The following is a 19341-nucleotide window of genomic DNA, read 5'->3' as shown; positions in this document are numbered from 1 at the left end:
CTCAGTCAACACCGAACACAAATGGATGGAAGAAACCCACACTGGCCACACAATAACCTCCCAATAGCCAACACCTCGTATGAGAACGAATACTGGAATTAAGTGTATGGAAGTAAATGGAAAACCAGCACCACCATTACGACTAATGAAGACAAATATCTGCCCATCTACGTAACCCTCATACTATTCTGCTCACTCTCCATAGCTACCTTTCCCTCAACATATCCTTGGCACAAGCTACGTTTCACAAATCACCTTCCTACTAGTGCCTTGATTTCTCGAACTCAACCTTGCCTATTGAATCATGACGACCCAAACACAAACATCACTCACCTCACACCAATTAGTTTCTCTTCTAATATAAGCTGTCAAGTCTCCGGTACAGACACCCCGGCAGCTTGTGGGAGGCTAGCGTGGGAGGGAAGGGCAACGTGGGTGGAGTGGAGGAGGTTGGTATTGGTTGATGCAGCTGGTGGCGTGGGACTTGTTATGATTGGTGAGGATCAGTGACGTAACGACAAACACAGAGGGGGGTAAATCTGGAGGCTGACACGTGAAACTCGAGATGCGTGTGGGATTTGGCACAGGGGGAAGAGATGGTGGAGAAGGAAGAGGAGGGGTAGGAGAGAATACTAATACAGGTGACAATTTATTCGTTCTTTTTTATTCATCCTTCTCTGTATCTTTCCCATAATTCTTCGTTTCCTCGTCCTTTTCTTCGTCCTACTCCAACCTCTCCTCTTCCATTTCCCCTTCTGCCACTCAGCCATGACATACGTGCTACATAGTCTAATAGGGTGTATCAAATATAAATATACTTTTTCCTTTTATACACATTTCCAACTCAGCTCCTGCGGAAGGAAGGAACACTCACGGTGGTTGTCAGTACAGACCTTACGGCACGAGGAAATGACGAGAACCAGAAGAAAACGGAGGAAAAATATAGATAAGCGCCTCCTTCGCTTTTAACAAAGGAAAACATTTCTCGGGGCAATACATAAGCAACACAACACATATTATAAGCGATCCTTTTTGATTCAGAACACAGTTTTTGGGTTAAAACTATGTTAAACCCGACTATTTTTTTTTCTAAGTATAGACGATGACTAGCATATAATGATAACCCACCTAAGTCCTCGACGGGACATAAAAAAAAAAAAAAAAGATTACTTTAGTCCACCCTTTTCTTTCCATTCTCACCCCATTAGAACTCAGACATTCTACACAATACAGTCTTTCACTAAGCTGCTTAATATTCCGAGATAAAGAGTCTTGCTTGGGTGAGCTTGATGTTCATATGACACCAGTGTCCTTCACTCGCTTCGTACTTATAGATGATACACAGTTCTCTTGCTATTCGTCCTGTTGTCAGTTCATATTCCTGGTTTTGTTCTTTATCTCAATGGATTTCATAAATTCACACTAACTGAATTAAGTCATTCAGTTCTTTACAAACAATGACACGATCTTTATTTGGATATGTACATAAATCATTACATTCATTGCTATTTATTCTCTTCACTACTACACATTTCGAAACATTCACTCTCACAAAATGACAAGAAGACTCAGACGACAAGTTATTACAGGCGATGAAAAGCCTTACTGTTCACGTTATTGTCACTGCTGTTCCGTTTTCTTCACCGCACAAGACAGGAGTCACTTAGCTGTCAAACACCCAATCAAGAATGACGTAGATATCGAACTGTTTTTTTTTTTTTTTCATTGTTACCTACGTTATTGTCAATGTTCTGTTTTTTTTTCCACTGAACTGCATCATAATCATCAATTGCTATGAACTGAACGAGCTAGGACCACCATATTACTCAAGTGTCTCCGTTACCTGCCGATCCATTCCAGGCAATCCAAACCAAACTTATCTCTCCAGTTAATTTTCTACCAACCGTGCCTTCTTTCACTCCACTATCTAACATTTCATTGTACTATAAACCAACACTCGATCCTTCAACATGTCCAAACTCTCACTAAATAGAAGTCCCTGAACTGCCACGGATACTAGCCTCGCAATACACCAGTTATCTTCATCCTCTTCACTGCAGCAAATGAAGACTTTCTAAAATCACGGCGAGGCTCGAGACACGCACTTGGCTTGCTCTGGGTTTGGTGAGGGTTTAGGAGGAGGGTCTATAGAGAAGGTCTGAGTTAGGGTCTTCTAAAGGACTATGAGGGTGTTGTCTTGTACACGATGGAGGACTCCGTGGGCATGCTGCGACCATTGCTGAGAGAGGGATGAGAAATAATGAGTGACTGAATGATTGTATTTCTTTTGATGATTTACTAATTGACTGACTGACTAATGGACTGGCTGGCGTATCCCTTTGGTTGACTGATTATATTGTCCTTCTTACTGGCTTGACTGTATATCTGAATGTCTGACTTACTGTAGCCCTTTTGCACAACGACTCTACACTTACTTGATCACAGGAGCTTTCGTGATGAATTATTGCATCTCATCCCACAGATAAAAAAAAACAATTATATACATTTTTCGTGGGAAGAGAAGCTTACGATGAGAAGAACTATGATTGAGAAATAACAATATGGCTGACAAAAAAGAATTAATATGTCTGAGAAAGCAAATAAAAAAAAAAGGCTTCAATTGTTATCGCTAGTATTGAAATTTGGATTTATCGATTACCGGGAGATGAATTTATCGCCGGTTATCGATTATTTCAATTATGGCTAACAAGGTTGTCGTTATCAATTTATCGGTTGTCGTGATAAATATTTAGGTCATCGTGTTCAGCTATGCACATGATTGACTGACTAACCTTATACGTCCCTTACTGACTGTGTAAAAGTTTTAATGACTGACTGACTGACTGTACCTCTTTCAATGACTGACTTGTGTTTTTACTGATTAACTCTTGACTACTTTCTTTACAGACTGACTGACTGACCGACCGTACCTTCTTTTCTGACTGATTTACTGACTCACTGACTGACTGACTGACTGACTGACTGACTATCGCTACTAACCAACTAACTTTTTCAACTGCGAATGAACTGTCCATGTAACAGACCGGTTTACACATGTACCTTTCACTTCCACAAATTCTGGTAACGCTGCTAAACCTTTCAGTCTCCTATCTTGGTAATTGCTCCCCCCTCTCTCTCTCTCTCTCTCTCTCTCTAGACACACACACACACACACACACACACACACACTAATGATAAAGGATAAATGAAAAAAAAAGAAAAGGAAATCTATGAGAGAAATAAGACATTCTTTCACTTAAATAGAAGAAAACAGAAAATGTTGACCATTATAGAGAGAGAGAGAGAGAGAGAGAGAGAGAGAGAGAGAGAGAGAGAGAGAGAGAGAGAGAGAGAGAGAGAGAGAGAGAGAGAGAGAGAGAGAGAGCAGGAATCTGTCAGGGGAGCGTAGACAAGAGCAATAAATGAAGAGAGATCGAGAGAAAGACAGAGAATTAGAAGGGGAGGGCAGAGAAAAAAAAAGGAAGGTTAAAAAAAAAACGAAAAAAGAAGCAAAATAGGAAAGAAGAAAAAGAGAGCAGGTACTGTGATAGATAAAACACACACACAAATTAAAGACAAAGGAAATGAGAACAATAAAGGGTGGAGGAACTGAAATGAGAAAGTGCAGGGGGGAAGATAATTAAAAGAAAATGGAGGTAAAAGGTTTGCAGAAGAGAACGTGGAAAGGTAAGGTTTAACATTGACTTGGTATCAGTGTGGCTTCATTTGTTGTTATTGAGGAGAGAGTGACCTTAGTGTAAATATTGTGAGGATAAACAAATTGATTCCGTGTGTGTGTGTGTGTGTGTGTGTGTGTGTGTGTGTGTGTGTGTGTGTGTGTGTGTGTGTGTCTGTCAGGCGAAGTGGAGTGAAGAAGGTACGATATGTTTATGTTTTTCGTTTCTTTTTTTTACCACATATTATTCTCTCTCTCTCTCTCTCTCTCTCTCTCTCACCTGGAGCTGAGAGGAAAGGTGACTCGCGCTATCACACTTCTGCTGCTCCACACCCGGCTGCAGGTAAGGTCCAGTGTGAGTCATTTGCAAAGAAACACTGACTCATTTACACCATCAGTCATTTACAACGGAACAGTGTGTCATTTACAAAGGATGAAACGAGTAATTAACAAAGGAACAGTGAATCATTTATAAGAGGAAGAGCGTGTCATTTATATTTGAGAGACTTAACAGAGGAGAGAGTAGTTTACAATGGAGGAACAGTGGCCTAGTTTTCATACTGGGGAGTCATTTACAAAGGAAAAGAGATAAAGTCAGTCATTGGCACTGAGAGTTATTTACAAAGCCGCAGTCGAACCATTCACATCGACACAGATATTCATTTATACCGAAGGAGAGTTGGAGAGTTACGGAAAGAACAGTCAGAGAGTTTAAAAAAGTAAAAAGTGAAGAGGAAGAAAGAAAAATAAAGGTGAAAAGGGATAAAAGGAGGGCAAGAAATAGAAACAGGAGGAGGAGTGTGAGGAGGAAAAGCTTATAAGGAAGAAGAGGCAATAAACACCACACTTAACCTCACCTGGTATCGCTGTGGTGCCTCATGATGGATGTGCGGGTGAGGGACAGGTGTGTGGGGGGGCGGGGCGGGGTACGGCGACAACACAGCACCTGTTTGAAGCTCTTACGGAAGTTCTTGGACATGAAGCCGTACACGAAGGGGTTGACGCAGCTGTGACGGGAAGGATAGTGTGTTTGAGTTGTCGTTTTTAAATTTGTCTTTATAATTATAGATACAGATATGGTTTTATTACTTCTTTGTGATTGGTATTGTTTTTGTGGCTCTTAAGTGATAGACTAATTAACGAAGGACAAAAGAATGAAGCAGTGAAAAAAGTAATAGTTTTAGTTTTCCTTTTTTTTCTATTTCCTTCTTTATAATTGTAGATATAAATAATAAATATGGTCTTGTTATTTTTTTGTGATTAATATGGTTTGTGTGGCTCTTGTGTGATAGACTAATTAACGAAGGACAAAAGAATGAAGCAGTGAAAAAAAACAAAAACAATAGAAAGAGTGTGTTTAATTTTCCTTTTTATTTTCTTCCTTATAATTATATATACAGATGTGGTTTGATTGCTTCTTTGTGATTAGTATGGTTTGTGTGGCTCTTGCATGATAGATTAATTAACAAAGGAAAAGAATGAAATAATGAAAAAAAGTGATAGAATGAGAAAAAAAGAACTAAAAGGTGAGACAAGCGAAATACGTAGAGTAGAAAGAAATAGATAAGAAAGAAACTTATACTAACTAAGATTAAGCATGCTTAACACAACTATACCACTATTACTACAACCTCTACTATTACTACAAGTACCACTACTTTTTAATATGTGAACGGCAGTGACCAAGAACATGAAAAAAAAAATAGATAAAGATAAAAAATACAACAACAGAAATTCCACACTCAAAAGATAGTTCAAAAGTCATTCAAATCTACCACTTCCATTACCGCCATCACTCACACAGGTTCGAATCCCTTTACCTGTTGCAGTAGGAGAGGAGATCAGCTACCGTGGCGATGTGCTTTAGTGTTGGGGAGTACAGGGGAAGCACCGAGTACGCCTTGAGCACGTTGACCACCAGTACGGGGGACCAGCACAGGATGAACAGCAGCACTACCACCACCAGCATCGACACCACCTGGATGAAAGGGATCAGAAGGGTTTGAAAAGGATTAGAAGGGGTAACGAGTAGTTTCTAGATATTATGAGGGATTAAATACGTCTGTAAATTATTAGAGGGGAATACAAATGGCTTATAGATATTGAAAGGGATCAAATATTCAGAAAGGTTGTAATTGATTTTAGTTGAGTTAGAAAGGTATTACAAGAAATAACTCATTTTAAGATGATATCGAAGGAATTACTTAGTCTTAGAATTGATCAGAAAGGATGAAAAGTGGTTTCTAGATATTATAAGGCATCGAAAGGGATTACATGGGACAGGAAAGACAAGGAACTGTAGGGATTTTAGAGCAGTGAAGTGATTTCAACTGATTACTAAGTAATTGGAAGAGATTAAAAGGAATTAGATGAGTTTCTAAAGACGTTTCAAGAGAGAGAGAGAGAGAGAGAGAGAGAGAGAGAGAGAGAGAGAGAGAGAGACACTCACCTGAAGCACCTCTGAATCCTGGGCGTCACGTCGTCGCCTCCGTGTGTTGTCATTCAGAAGAGACCCTCCGTCAGCACTGTGGGGAAGGAGCAGGATGTATTAAGGGGATTACTCTCTCTCTCTCTCTCTCTCTCTCTCTCTCTCTCTCACTCACATCTGTCCCTTGCTGGTGATGGTGCGGCGTCGCGCTACCATGGTGACGATGGCGCCGCCGATGGCCGTGTACGCCGCGGCCATCACCGAGGCGGGCACCACCAGCACCACCGCCATCATGTACGTCTCGTAGCCTCGCCACAGCCGCGGCGAGTCCCAGTCACGCACGCACCAGAATGCGCGCACACGCTGGCCCACCTCCATGTGCACCTGCGTGTGGGGAGTGCGTGCGTGTAGAAGCGGTGCGAGGATTAGGTGCACACACATACACATAAACACACACACAGACACACACACACACACACACACACACACACACACACACACACACACACACACACACACACACACACACACACACACACACACCTTTTATATCTTTATTACATACATACACATACACACACGAAATGAGGCTCCGCTTCCAAACACCAACTCTGTATTTTTAACCCACGAGCAGAAACGAGGGAGGGAAGGAGAGGAGTAAGGAACGTAAGAGGGAAGGAAGGAAAGGGAGGTAGGAGTAAAGGAAACAGAGAGAGGAAAGAAGGCAGACACCATTAAGAAATTACGAAGTATATATAAAGAAAACGAGGTTAAAGGCACCATAGAAAGAAACAAAACCCGCAAAAACACATGAACGCGGGATATGGCGGCAGCGGGGGGAGGGGGGAGAGAAAGGAGGGAAGGAGGGACGCGAAAGAGGAGGAAAAAGTTAAAGGAATTTATGAGGTAAGAGAACCCGTGATACAGGAAAGAGAGAAGCAGAGACTCAAGAAAATGTGAAAAAAGAGTGTTTTAGAAAGGATAATAGACGAGACCCTGAGGACGTGAACTGGTGACACGAAAGAAACGAGGATATTCATGTTTCTATAGACTTGAACTTCTCTAAATACATTTATACTGGAAACTTTGTAAGACTTGAGGAAGGAGCAAAACAGGACAGTGATGGAAACTCTGAAAGCCTCCCCAAGTATTATTTGAAGTTGCATAGGAAAAAAAAAAGGACGAGGATATTCATGTTTCTATAAACTTAACTCCTCTAAACACCCTTTTGCTTAAAATTAGGTAGAGTAGCATGCCGCTAACCTTGTAAGATTTGAGGGAGAAACAAAACAGGATAGTGGTGAAAACTCTGAAAGCTCGGAAGACGTTCCATATGAGGTTGTACGCGAAAAGAGGGGCAAGGATATTCACGTTTATAAAGACTTATCTTCTATAAACACTCACATACTTGAAATTAGCTAGAATAGTGTGTCGTTAATTTGAATAGGAAGCAAAACAGGACGGTAATGGAAAACTTTGAAAGCCCCAAAGACGTTGAATTGGAGTTTTGTAAATGGTGTTCGGGGATAAAACTGCTCTCATCACGAATGATTTCCCAGATCACATAGACTACTGAATTAGTGATGGCTGATTGGAATAGACTCGGTAATCATGTTAACTTCGTGACATTAGGGAGCTTTGAAAAGAAGATTACACAAATTCACATACAAGCACTCCCAAGTATTGGTCTAAAAGTTTCTTATAGTTTTTCCTATTCAGTTATTCATTTTTTGCAGAATTCTTCTTAAAACAACCACTATAATCATGAAAACATCTGAAAGAAACCCTCGATAATTTCAGTCAGTTAGTGTTACAAGTACAGACAAGACAATGAAATGTTTGAAACTACGCTCATAAGAACTACAGTACTACTACTACTACTACTACTACTACTACTGCTACTGCTACTGCTACTACTACTGCTCTTACTACTACTACATATTATTATTACTCCTACTACTACTACTACCACCACTACTACTACATCTGCAACAGCAGCACAAACAACAATAACAACAACATTAACAAAAACAACAACATCCCTTACCACCACCACCACCAACACCCCTTACCTGCATGACAGTGACTGGGGAGGCGAGGACAAGGGAGAGGAGCCACAGACCCCCACACAGTCTCTTAGCCTGGGAGATGGTGCAGCGGTACTGTGCCCTCATGGGGTGCACGATGGCGTAGTACCTGGAAGTGGAAGCGCCTCATTACCATAACTAATTACTGGAGTTACAGATGAGGCCTAACTTAACTCATTCTCTTTTTTCAGAGAGAGAGAGAGAGAGAGAGAGAGAGAGAGAGAGAGAGAGAGAGAGAGAGAGAGAGAGAGAGAGAGAGAGAGAGAGAGAGAGAGAGAGAGAGAGAGAGAGAGAGAGAGAGAGAGAGAGAGAGAGAGAGAGAGAGAGAGAGAGAGAGAGAAGAGAGAGGAGAGAAGAGAGACAGAGATGCGATGGACATGGAAAAGAAGAGAAGAAGAAGAAGAAGAAGAAGAAGAAGAAGAAGTAAGAAGAAGAAGAAGAAGAAAACATCCACACATGGTAAAGAAGAAGAAGAAGAAGAAGAAGAAGAAGAAGAAGAAGAAGAAGAAGAAGAAGAAGAAGAAGAAGAAGAAGAAGCCCTGTATTAAAAAAGAATGCAAAATAACTGAAATTTTAAAACATTCTATCTGATAATTGGGATCTTTTCATTATTTCAAGGACAATTATACACATAAAAAATACTTTCTTTCGAGCTCTTTGCAGTGTGGGAGAGAAAATAACAATCATATTTCGCTTTTTAAAGAATGAAGACACTTAGAAATATTCACATTTCCATTGATATTTAAAAGACAAGATAGGGTGAATAAAAATAGACAGGAGGAAATAAAAGGAAAATGAAAAAGAGACGAAGAAAAGATGATATATACAGAGAAAAGAGCATAAAAGGTAAAGGAAAAGCGATATGCAAATGAAAACAGTGATAAATCAGAAGGGAAACAAGACACATGAAATATTGAGAGAGAGAGAGAGAGAGAGAGAGAGAGAGAGAGAGAGAGAGAGAGAGAGAGAGAGAGAGAGAGAGAGAGAGAGAGAGAGAGAGAGAGAGAGAGAGAGAGAGAGAGAGAGAGAGAGAGAGAGAGCATATACTTCCAAGAGATTATGAAAGGAAGAGTAAAAATAATGCAAAAATATATAACATAAGATAAATAAATAAGAAAAAAATAAATGAAATACAACACAACAGAAAAAAAAATCTGAATGAAATAAAAACAAAAGAACGAGTGAAAAGAAAAAAAAGGAAAACCGAACCAGACACACAAACACGTAAAGAACAATGTCATGAAAAAAAAAAAAAAAAAAAAGAAAACTAGCGCAGCATATTTCTTTCAGCAGTGGGGAGGAGGAGGAGGAGGAGGAGGAGGAGGAGGAGGAAGAGGAAGAGGAAGAGGAAGAACAAGAGGAGGAGGAGGAGGAGGAGGAGGAGGAGGAGGAGGAGGAGGAGGAAGAACGCACGACGAAAATTCTATTCTTATTCCCTTCTCTAGCGACTGTAAATAAGACTTAGTTTACTGCATCCTAATTCTCTCTCTCTCTCTCTCTCTCTCTCTCTCTCTCTCTCTCTCTCTCTCTCTCCAACTGTTGAAAGTGTTTAATCTTTTTTTGCACTTTCCTTCTTCTTTTTCTTCTTCATCTTCTTCTTCTTCCTCTTCTTCTTCTTATTCTTGTTCTTCTTTTTAGCTGTCTCTTATCTTAATTATATATACATATGATTTCAGTTTATTATCGGCTTTTCATTCTTAAATATTTGTGTAAGAAAATGAAAAAAAGTTATTGATTTTTTTCTTAGAGAGAGAGAGAGAGAGAGAGAGAGAGAGAGAGAGAGAGAGAGAGAGAGAGAGAGGGGGGGAGCTATCAGGACGTGTGTTTGCTTTCATTCCAGTCACACAATGATTCGCCACTTCGGAAATTCATTGGCGAAATTGGAACGATACTTGATTCGAGACGTGTGTGTGTGTGTGTGTGTGTGTGTGTGTGTGTGTGTGTGTGTGTGTGTGTGAACCTACCTATTTAGCTACACAGATGCAGAATGGTGAAATGTCCAAATCTCTCTCTCTCTCTCTCTCTCTCTCTCTCTCTCTCTCTCATCACTTTTTATGCTTTCCTCTATCCATTGCATCCTTTCTCCCACTCCCTTCTCTCCTCTATGTTGCCACCCGCTGTCTGAGTCGCCACACAATCCCACAGGCTCCCAGGTCTCTCTCTCCTGGAGCTGACGTTACTTGCAGCATTTGGAGGAGAGGAAGGGAAGAAGGGAAGGAAGGAACGCAAACACTGACAGGTTCGTGATAAGATGAGGAAGGTGAAATATGGACAGACACAAACACACATACATACATACATATGCGACCCAGAGACGGACTCAACAAACTTCTATTTTTCAATGTGTGTAATCTCCCTTATTCAGTCAAGTCTTATGTATGAAACACTTGGAGATCTCTTCGCTTAGTTCCTCTGCACCTGTTTATTTCATGCAGTTTTCTTTCTTTCATGACAAAATTCTTTCCCTATAACCACCGTTTTTATTTGTTAGTGAGCAAGCTACTGAAAATATATTAGTTTCTCCTCTGTACTTTACAACACATTTTCTATCTCACAGCGCTTGATTCTTACTCTACATTACAGCGTTTCCCAACCTTTTCCGACCATAGCACCCCTTGTTGTCATGTCCAAGCAGTGCAGCATCCCTAAGTAAAATCTTGTTATTAGAAGGATAAAAGAAAGTGACGTGTGTGCATCACTTTCCAGCACCCACTCTAATTGATTTTAGCACCCCACGGTGGGAAACTCTGCTCTACCACCTCGATCATCCCTACATGGAATCTGTCATTTTCACGAATCATAAGCTTGGTGAGTGTCGTTCGAGCTTCCATATATCCTTGTACCAACGAACTATTCGCACTCATACATGTCTTTTTCTCGTACTATAACACAATTAGACATTCCTTATCTAACCCTCTACTAATAACTGTAAGGCTGCTGCTATAGTAAGATGATAATAATGATGAATGGGATAGTGATTCATTTACTCCAATGTTCAGTCTCCTTTTTCTGGTAAGCTCTGGGACTCTTTACCAGTCTACCTGCTTCTACATTTCCATCTTATGACCTGAACTCACTTAAGAGGGAGTTTTCAAGACATTTATCCCCTTCTTTTGGCTAACTCTCTCTGGTCTGTACGGGAAATGGCAACTAAGTGGGGCCTTTTGTTTAACTCTTTCTGTTGCCCTTGGCCTATTTTCCTCTCTTACATTAAAAAAATCCTTTCCACCTTGTCAATGTTCCGGTTCATCAGTAGAGGGTAATTCACACGCACTCAATTTGGTGTAGTCAAGGTCAGATTTTCTTGGGTTTCTTTTTCGCTGTCATGAATTGCCTTTATAGTTATTTGGTAGCTATTCATCTCCACCTATTCCTTATCCTTACTGACTACTTAACTGGCTCTTACTTTATTTTTCTTTTCACTTTCCTTTTCCTACTTCGTGTTCTTCAATCTTGTTTCGTTACGTATTTCAGTCTCCTGTCTCTCTTTTTTCATCGAATTTCAATCTGCCAGTTACCATTTTTTTTCAGTACATTTTTCAATCGTTTCTAGTACTCCTGCCTCATTTTTACTCTTTCCCTCTCTTTGTCCAGTCTCTCACCTTTCAATACATTCGCATACTTCAATTTTGTTTCATTACGTATCTCATTCTCCTGTCTTTCTTTTTTTAATCGAATTTAAATCTGTCAGTTACCATTTTTTCAGTACTTTTATCCAATCATTTCTGACATTCCTGCTTCATTTTTTCTCTCTTTCTCTCTCTATGTTCAATCTCTCACCTTTCAATACATTCGCTCACTGCCTCACCTTTCAATACTCATCGTGGTCAGCGTGAGTACGGAGCAGATCGCCGACAGCGCCTGCAGAAAGTACAGAGTCTTACACATGACTGCTCCGAGCGTCCACGAGTAGGAGAAGAGACGCGCCAGCTGCAGGAGGGAAAGAGGAGAAGGATATTGAGTTTTTCATGTGTCGAGGAGACCGGTCAAGGGTACAGAAATGGGAAAAGTGGGAAAAAAGGTTGCCACTCACTTTTTCGTTCCCTAGTAAAGGAAAAAAAAGAGTAAAGGTGAAGGAAATGAATGGAAGATTTAGTTAATTGATTGATTGATTAAATGAGAGAGAGAGAGAGAGAGAGAGAGAGAGAGAGAGAGAGAGAGAGAGAGAGAGAGAGAGAGAGAGAGAGAGAGAGAGAGAGAGAGAGAGAGAGAGAGAGAGAGAGAAAAGAGAGAAAAAAGAAAAAAAAGAAAAAAAGATGAAATAGAAAACGAATGAAGGAAAACCGAAGAAAAGAAAGATGTAGGGAAGAAGATTAAATGCAGAAGAAATATATATAAGAGAAGGGAGGACCAGATAAATGAGATGAGAAGGAAATAGGAAAGAAAAGAGAGAGAGAGAGAGAGAGAGAGAGAGAGAGAGAGAGAGAGAGAGAGAGAGAGAGAGAGAGAGAGAGAGAGAGAGAGAGAGAGAGAGAGAGAGAGAGAGACGTAGATATGGAGTAAAGGAAGAATGAAATTAATCAGCTGAAAAAAAAAGAGAGAGGAGGAAGATGAACATGAAAAGTGAAAGAAGAAGAAAAGGAGGAGGAGGAGGAAGGAGAGGAGGAGGAGGAGGAGGAGGAGGAGGAGGAGGAGGAGGAGGAGGAGGAGGAAGAGGAAGAGATGGATCTGTATGTATTACCCAGGAGAATTCAAGATGGAGGGATAGGAAGAAGGGAGAAGGGAGGGAGAGAAGGGAATGGGGGAGGGAGGGAGTGAAAGGAAGGAGGTAGAGAATAGGTGGCAGGTGGAAGTAAGAGGTAATAAGAAGGAGAGGGAGAGGTGCTACTGAGGAAAAACGAGGAAGATGAAAGGGAAGGGAAGAAAGGGGAAAAAGAAGAAAAATAAAGGAATGAAGAGAGGAAAGTTAAATACGAAAAGTGGAGAAAAAAGTGAGAAAAAAGACAGTGGAAAATTAAAGAGAGAGAGGAAAAAAGTAAAGGAATTGAGAAAATGGTAGTATGCAGAAGAGAACAGATATAACAATGAAAAAAAAAGAAAAATGAAAAAAAAAGTAATGAATATAGAAATAAGGATATTAAAAGAAATAAAAATCAAGGTGAAGAGAAGGAAACAGAGACAAAACCAAGGTATGAGAAAACAACAACAAACCTATAATGGAGAGAGAGAGAGAGAGAGAGAGAGAGAGAGAGAGAGAGAGAGAGAGAGAGAGAGAGAGAGAGAGAGAGAGAGAGAGAGAGAGAGAGAGAGAGAGAGAGAGAGAGAGAGAGAGAGAGAGAGAGAGAGAGAATACCACCCACCAAAAAAAAAAAAAAAAAAAGAAACGAAGGACAAGAAAAGGAAGCGACAAAAACAACAACAACAACAACAACAACAACAACAACAACAACATACATCCCAGCAACGCCCAACGCCCACCTGCCAGTCCCACGTGTCTTCTAATTACCATAACTAATTAGAGGAGGAACAGGTGAGGAGGGCCTACCTGTCCTAATGACTCCCTTTCACAGGTGTTGCATGGAAACTAATCATACGAGCACAGATTTTTCTTAGAGAGAGAGAGAGAGAGAGAGAGAGAGAGAGAGCATATTCGCCTTCTCATTTTCTCTCGAACCTTCAAGGGTTTGCTCAGGTGGCTCGAATCCTTCCTTGCTTCCTTTCCTTCCTTCTTTCCTTCATTCCATCATTCCTTTTTGCTCATTTTTATCCTCGTCTTAACTCTATCTTATTTTTCCCTTCACCATCTGATGCTCTGTGCTTTAAAGAAGGAAAAAATGGAGGAATGAGGAATGGGGGGAGAAGGATGAGGATGAGGATGAGGAGGAGGAGGAGGAGAGGAAGAGGAAGAGGAAGAGGAAGAGGAAGAGGAAGAGGAAGAGGAAGAGGAGGAGGAGGAGGAGGAGGAGGAGGAGGAGAGGATAGTGGATGGAATTAAGTAAATTGTTTTCTCTTTTTACATTATGATGATCTCGCTTACTTGAGAGAGAGAGAGAGAGAGAGAGAGAGAGAGAGAGAGAGAGAGAGAGAGAGAGAGAGAGAGAGAGAGAGAGAGAGAGAGAGAGAGAGAGAGAGAGAGAGAGAGAGAGAAAGTTAAAGACAAGTTCTCAAGACAAAAAAAGAACATGATTCACTTAATTCATTTTGCTTTCCTGCTCTTCCTTCTCCTCTTCTGTGTTATTTTTTCCCTCCACCTTTTAAGCACATAGCATCAGTTGGGGAAAGAAAAAGTCAAATAAAGTTAACGAGAAAATATAAATGCACAGGGAAGGAAGGAAGGAAGGAAGGAAAGGAAGGGAAGGAGGAAGGAAAAAATAAGGAAGGAAGGAAAGGCAAAATTCGATCTTCCTGAGCAAAGCAGATAGGAAAGGCCTTGAGGGTTTGAGAAAATGTGGATGGGCTCTCTTTCTCTCTCTCTCTCTCTCTGACGACGTGCTATCACTTCTTCACCTTAGCAACGGTATATCAATCACAGAAAGCCTTGTAGCATTGCGTATTTGGGTTATTACTCTTTGTCGTCACCTTCTTTGCCTTCCTTCACCTCCTAACATCAGCGGCATCAAGACTAATAAAGTGACGCGGTTCAGTTTCATCTCCTTCACTTCCAATTCATCTTTCTTGGAATTACCTGCAGTCTTTTCTGAAGCGGGAAGTGAAAAAAGTAAAGAATGCCAAGTCACGCTCAGTTTTACGTTTCTACAAAGTCAAAGATGCTGGAAATAATAGGAGCGAGAGAGAGAGAGAGAGAGAGAGAGAGAGAGAGAGAGAGAGAGAGAGAGAGAGAGAGAAAGAGACAGAGCGGGAAAAACGATGATAAACTGCCATGATTCTCTCTCTCTCTCTCTCGCACCGTTGGCAACCTAGTCTTGTTTCTTTCAGAGCAACAAGGGAAAAATAAGACGGCGACACAAATTTATGGTGAGAATTTATGAAGACTAAATATGTATGTATGCATGAATATATGTATGTATGTATGCATGTATGTATGTATGTATGTAGGTAAGTAGGTAGGTTAGGTATGTATCTTTTCTTGTGCGGAATTTTGTTATATATATATCTGTTCTCTTTTAATGAATCATCCATTAGTGTATATGCAGTTGTTGTTATGACTAATTGTTTAACCTAACCCAACCTGACTTGACTTAACCTAACCTAACCTAACCTGATCTGACCTGACCTAACCTAAACTAACCTAACCTTACCCTAACCTATCCTATTCTAACCTAACGTAATGTAACATAACGTAATTTAATTTGCGTTCGTTACATTTCATTAGTCTTTTTGTGATCAGTGAAATTTGGTGCAAGTTAATATGCTACCTATGTTGCCTTGTCTCTTAGTGGGTGAGTGAGTGAGTAAGTGAGTGAGTGAGTGAACATTTTATATCTGATCTTAGAATGTCTGTTACTGTGTCTCTATGCCTGCTCTCTCTCTCTCTCTCTCTCTCTCTGTTCTTTAGATGTACCCTAAAGGAATTAGCTCACTTCCTTTAGTTTCCAAGCTAGAACAAAGAGGAAATGTGTGCAAGGAGGAGGAGGAGGAGGAGGAGGAGGAGGAGGAGGAGGAGGAGGAGGAGGAGGAGGAGGAGGAAGAGGAGAATCAGCTTGTCAAGAGAAAAATTGGCTTACTCGGATTAGATTAAAACTGAGAGAGAGAGAGAGAGAGAGAGAGAGAGAGAGAGAGAGAGAGAGAGAGAGAGAGAGAGAGAGAGACAGAGAGACGAAAGAAAACTACAAAAAAACCCCACTGCTTTTGAAATTTCTGCGTTATGTCTCATGGTTTGTACTGTATGTAGTATAAGAGTAACATGTTTACTCTCTCTCTCTCTCTCTCTCTCTCTCTCTCTCTCTCTCTCTCTCTCTCTCTCTCTCTCTCTCTCTCTCTCTCTCTCTCTCGCTCACTTGATATGGGGATCAGAACCAAGCCGCGTGTTGAGGAAAAGAAGGGAGGAAAAATATTTTGGTTCCAACACATTATATATTCATAGACAAGGTGACGAACGCTTCTGAGAGAGAGAGAGAGAGAGAGAGAGAGAGAGAGAGAGAGAGAGAGAGAGAGAGAGAGAGAGAGAGAGAGAGAGAGAGAGAGAGAGAGAGAGAGAGAGAGAGAGAGAGAGAGAGAGAGACAAGAGAGAGAGAGAAACTTGGTGTAAACAAAACTGTCGAAAATCCGCGTATTAAGTTAGATCAGGAGAGAGAGAGAGAGAGAGAGAGAGAGAGAGAGAGAGAGAGAGAGAGAGAGAGAGAGAGAGAGAGAGAGAGAATGATTACAAAACAATCCAAACTTTTCTTTCTCTCTCTCTCTCTCTCTCTCTCTCTCTCTCTCTCTCTCTCTCTCTCTCTCTCTCTCTCTCTCTCTCCATTTCTTCTATACTTCTATCTTTCCTGCTCTTCGTCTTTTATCTTTTTCATTTTTTCATTTTTTTTTCTTCTTCGATTCAATAACGCGGGAGAAAATTATGCAGGAAAACTTTCTAATAATACGAGGAAACTTGATCCATTGCATTTTTTATTTACATTATTACGTTTTCTTTGCATCATCGTTTTCTTCGCTTATTTCCTATTCATTTATCTATTTTTTTCCATTGCCTGTAACTCTCTACGTATTTGTATTTTGATATTTGTCTTCCTGGTGATCGGTCTCAAGTATGTATGTATGTATGTATGTATGTATGTATGTATGTATGTATGTATGTATGTATTATATCTGTATGTATTCTTTCTGTCTGCTTTTTTCAATTTTTATTACTGGTCACTTATCAAACTCATCTTTTTTATTGTTATTTTATGTATCTATTCTTTTATTTAAGTAGCTGTAATAATCTCTCTCTCTCTCTCTCTCTCTCTCTCTCTCTCTCTCTCTCTCGTCGCTGTTTTACGACCCCCTGGTTTGTGTGTGTGTGTGGGGCGGGGCTCAGGCGGGCTGCTGCTGCGCCTTCCCAGGAGCTGCGTTTGGCTTACAAGATTTGTTTTCATTTACTCTGCCTGTTTACACCGAGAGAAAAGGGGGTGGGGTGGTGGTGGTGGTGGTGGTGGTGGTGGTGGTGGTGGTGGTGGTGGTGGTGGTGGTGGTGATGGTGGTGGTGGGAGGTGAAGGAGGAGGAAAGGGATGCAAAGATGACAACAATGACTAGGGGGTGATTGTAGTGGACTAGGAGGAGAAGGAAGAGAAGGAGGGCAAATAAGATAACGAAGACGACACTAATGTAGATGTGGTGGTGGTGGAGATGGTGGAAGATAAGACACTGGAGGAGGAGGAGGAGGAGGAGGAAGAGGAGGAAGAGGAGGAGGAGGAGGAGGAGGAGGAGGAGGAGGAGGAGGAGGAGGAGGAGGAAGAGGAGAAGCATTAGGAGGACAACAGTTTGCTTTCGTGACTGGAGGTGATAAGGCTGGTAGTCTGAGGACGTGACCCTGAATGAGGGAAGTGTAAACTGAAGGACTCAGCTTCAGGGGGGCGGGAGGGAACACGAAGAATTTTTGGGGTGATCAGGGTAAGCGAGTGGGAAGAGTGAGGAGGTGTAGCTGAGGGAGGGACGGCAGAGTGCATGAATTGAGTGGTGGTGATGGTGGTGTTAAATGCCTCATGGAAATCACCCTTTCAGAAGATGTGTGGCGGGTTTAAGTGGCGCAGTGGTGCGTGTGAGGCGACTCACCTTGACGGGGATGCAGAGCAGGATGAGCAGCAGGTCGGCGGAGGCGAGCGAGGCGAGGAACACGTTGGTGGTCGTCTTGAGGCGGCGGAAGCGGCAGATGGTGAAGATGATGAGTCCGTTGCCCGCCACGCCCACCACGTAGGTGGCGGCGTACACGGCCAGAGGCGGCGCCAGCTGGCTCCAGAAGAACGTGTCCAGCGCCGTCTCGTAGTCGTAATCGTACTCGGACTCGTTCGTCGCGCTGCCGCCGCCATCACTGGCGTTGTCCCACGATACCTCTGCACCGTCCAGCTGGAAGTCGTGCAGTGTGTGATCCATGGAGTCGTTCCAGCCCGTCACACCGGCAGGCCACGTGGGCGCCGCGCCCACACTCGCGTTCATGGCTAGACTAAAGGAGGCGTGGTGATTGAGGGGCGAGGGTGAGTGAGGCGTCCCCGTTTGAGGCGAGGCGCCCGTGTCCCCGAAGACGCGTCGGGGTGTATCGTGTTTCACATTCTTCATTGACCTCTCATTGACCCTGGCAGCGCAGCCGCGGACTGCCCTGGAGATCGTTGCGATGACGCGGGAGACAGAAAAAAGATGTCGTTGCGTCTAGGACAAGAGGATTCTTGCAGCAGTCTCACTACCGCTTGCAGCAGCAGCAGCAACAGAAGGCTGGTGCTCGGCCCGCAGTCTCGAGCTGCCAAGAATACAAACACAAGTTAGCCTCTTCCTGCCACCGGGATATATTTTGAGAGCACATCGCAAAGTTAAGGGAAGACCTCGTTCGGGCGATAAAATTACACAACATACTTTTTTCAGTTCCCGATAATGAAGAAAACTAGCGTTTCCTTTTTACTCAAAACAACAAACAGATCGTATTTTTCCGTAGAAAAGTAAATACGTACCTGGGGGTAGGGGGACAGAGTGGGGCACACCTTGCTTTCTTTCCTGAAACAACAACCACAAAAATAGCGTGTCTGGAGAGGAAGCTTACCTGTCCAGCTAGAGATGTCCTACGCAGAAACAAAGAACCCTTTGCAGGACTTCCCAAGACCGTCAGGACTCCAGTTCAAAGGGCTGGAAGGACTCGCACTGCCATCAGGACGCTACCACTCTGCAGACGGCACGCTGAGAAGAAGGGAAAGAGGAGAGAGAAAAAAAAGTATATGAAATATATTCGAGGAAACTGTCTAAAGAAAAGAGAAAGAGATGGAATGTAGGAAGAAAAAAAGAACGAAAAGAGAAAAGTTAATAAATGTAAAGAGATGAGGTAGAAAAGTTGTACATGATGCTAAAGAAAGAAAGGAATAAGTTTTTGAATAAAAAGATTCAACATTATATTTCCTTATTTCCGACAAAATTTTCCTTTATTTTAATTTTCCCTTTCTGAATTCATAACTTTTGTTTCCACGAGTGAGAAAGCGAACAAACGAGAAACAAACATACATGCAGACAGACACAGCATGCCTGAGAAGCTCTCAAGAAAAATGAAGAGAGGCTCTACACACACACACACACA

The 19341-nt window shown here is 41.8% G+C and overlaps 2 protein-coding genes across 7 annotated transcripts in view; both read right to left on the bottom strand.

Annotated features, from left to right (window-relative positions):
• The window catches only part of LOC123509532, a 45625-nt gene extending 44963 nt beyond the window's left edge, over positions 1 to 662 (bottom strand). For all 5 annotated transcript variants that reach the window (XM_045263885.1, XM_045263888.1, XM_045263889.1 and 2 more), the window contains exon 1: positions 334 to 662. The gene's annotated coding sequence lies outside the window, so the exon portion shown is untranslated. The remainder of the gene's footprint in view (positions 1 to 333) is intronic.
• A 151-nt stretch (positions 663 to 813) lies between these two features.
• Positions 814 to 19341, bottom strand: part of LOC123509534 (QRFP-like peptide receptor) — a 61646-nt gene continuing 43118 nt past the window's right edge. Inside the window, exons 2-11 of one of the 2 annotated variants that reach the window (XM_045263893.1) lie at positions 18817 to 18950; positions 17841 to 18519; positions 12000 to 12121; positions 8177 to 8300; positions 6280 to 6488; positions 6126 to 6201; positions 5497 to 5654; positions 4534 to 4683; positions 3957 to 4013; positions 814 to 2239 (exon numbers count right to left, since the gene is read on the bottom strand). In XM_045263893.1, the coding sequence (XP_045119828.1) occupies positions 2182 to 2239; positions 3957 to 4013; positions 4534 to 4683; positions 5497 to 5654; positions 6126 to 6201; positions 6280 to 6488; positions 8177 to 8300; positions 12000 to 12121; positions 17841 to 18341 (1455 nt within the window). In that variant the 5' untranslated portion in view covers positions 18342 to 18519; positions 18817 to 18950 and the 3' untranslated portion in view covers positions 814 to 2181. The remainder of the gene's footprint in view (positions 2240 to 3956; positions 4014 to 4533; positions 4684 to 5496; positions 5655 to 6125; positions 6202 to 6279; positions 6489 to 8176; positions 8301 to 11999; positions 12122 to 17840; positions 18520 to 18816; positions 18951 to 19341) is intronic. The other variant, XM_045263894.1, reaches the window with a different exon arrangement.

This window comes from Portunus trituberculatus, chromosome 27 (assembly GCF_017591435.1).
Source record: "Portunus trituberculatus isolate SZX2019 chromosome 27, ASM1759143v1, whole genome shotgun sequence".
Lineage (NCBI taxonomy): Eukaryota > Metazoa > Arthropoda > Malacostraca > Decapoda > Portunidae > Portunus > Portunus trituberculatus.
The sequence above is the reverse complement of the archived record's forward strand: the minus strand, read 5'-3'. Positions and strand labels throughout refer to the sequence as shown.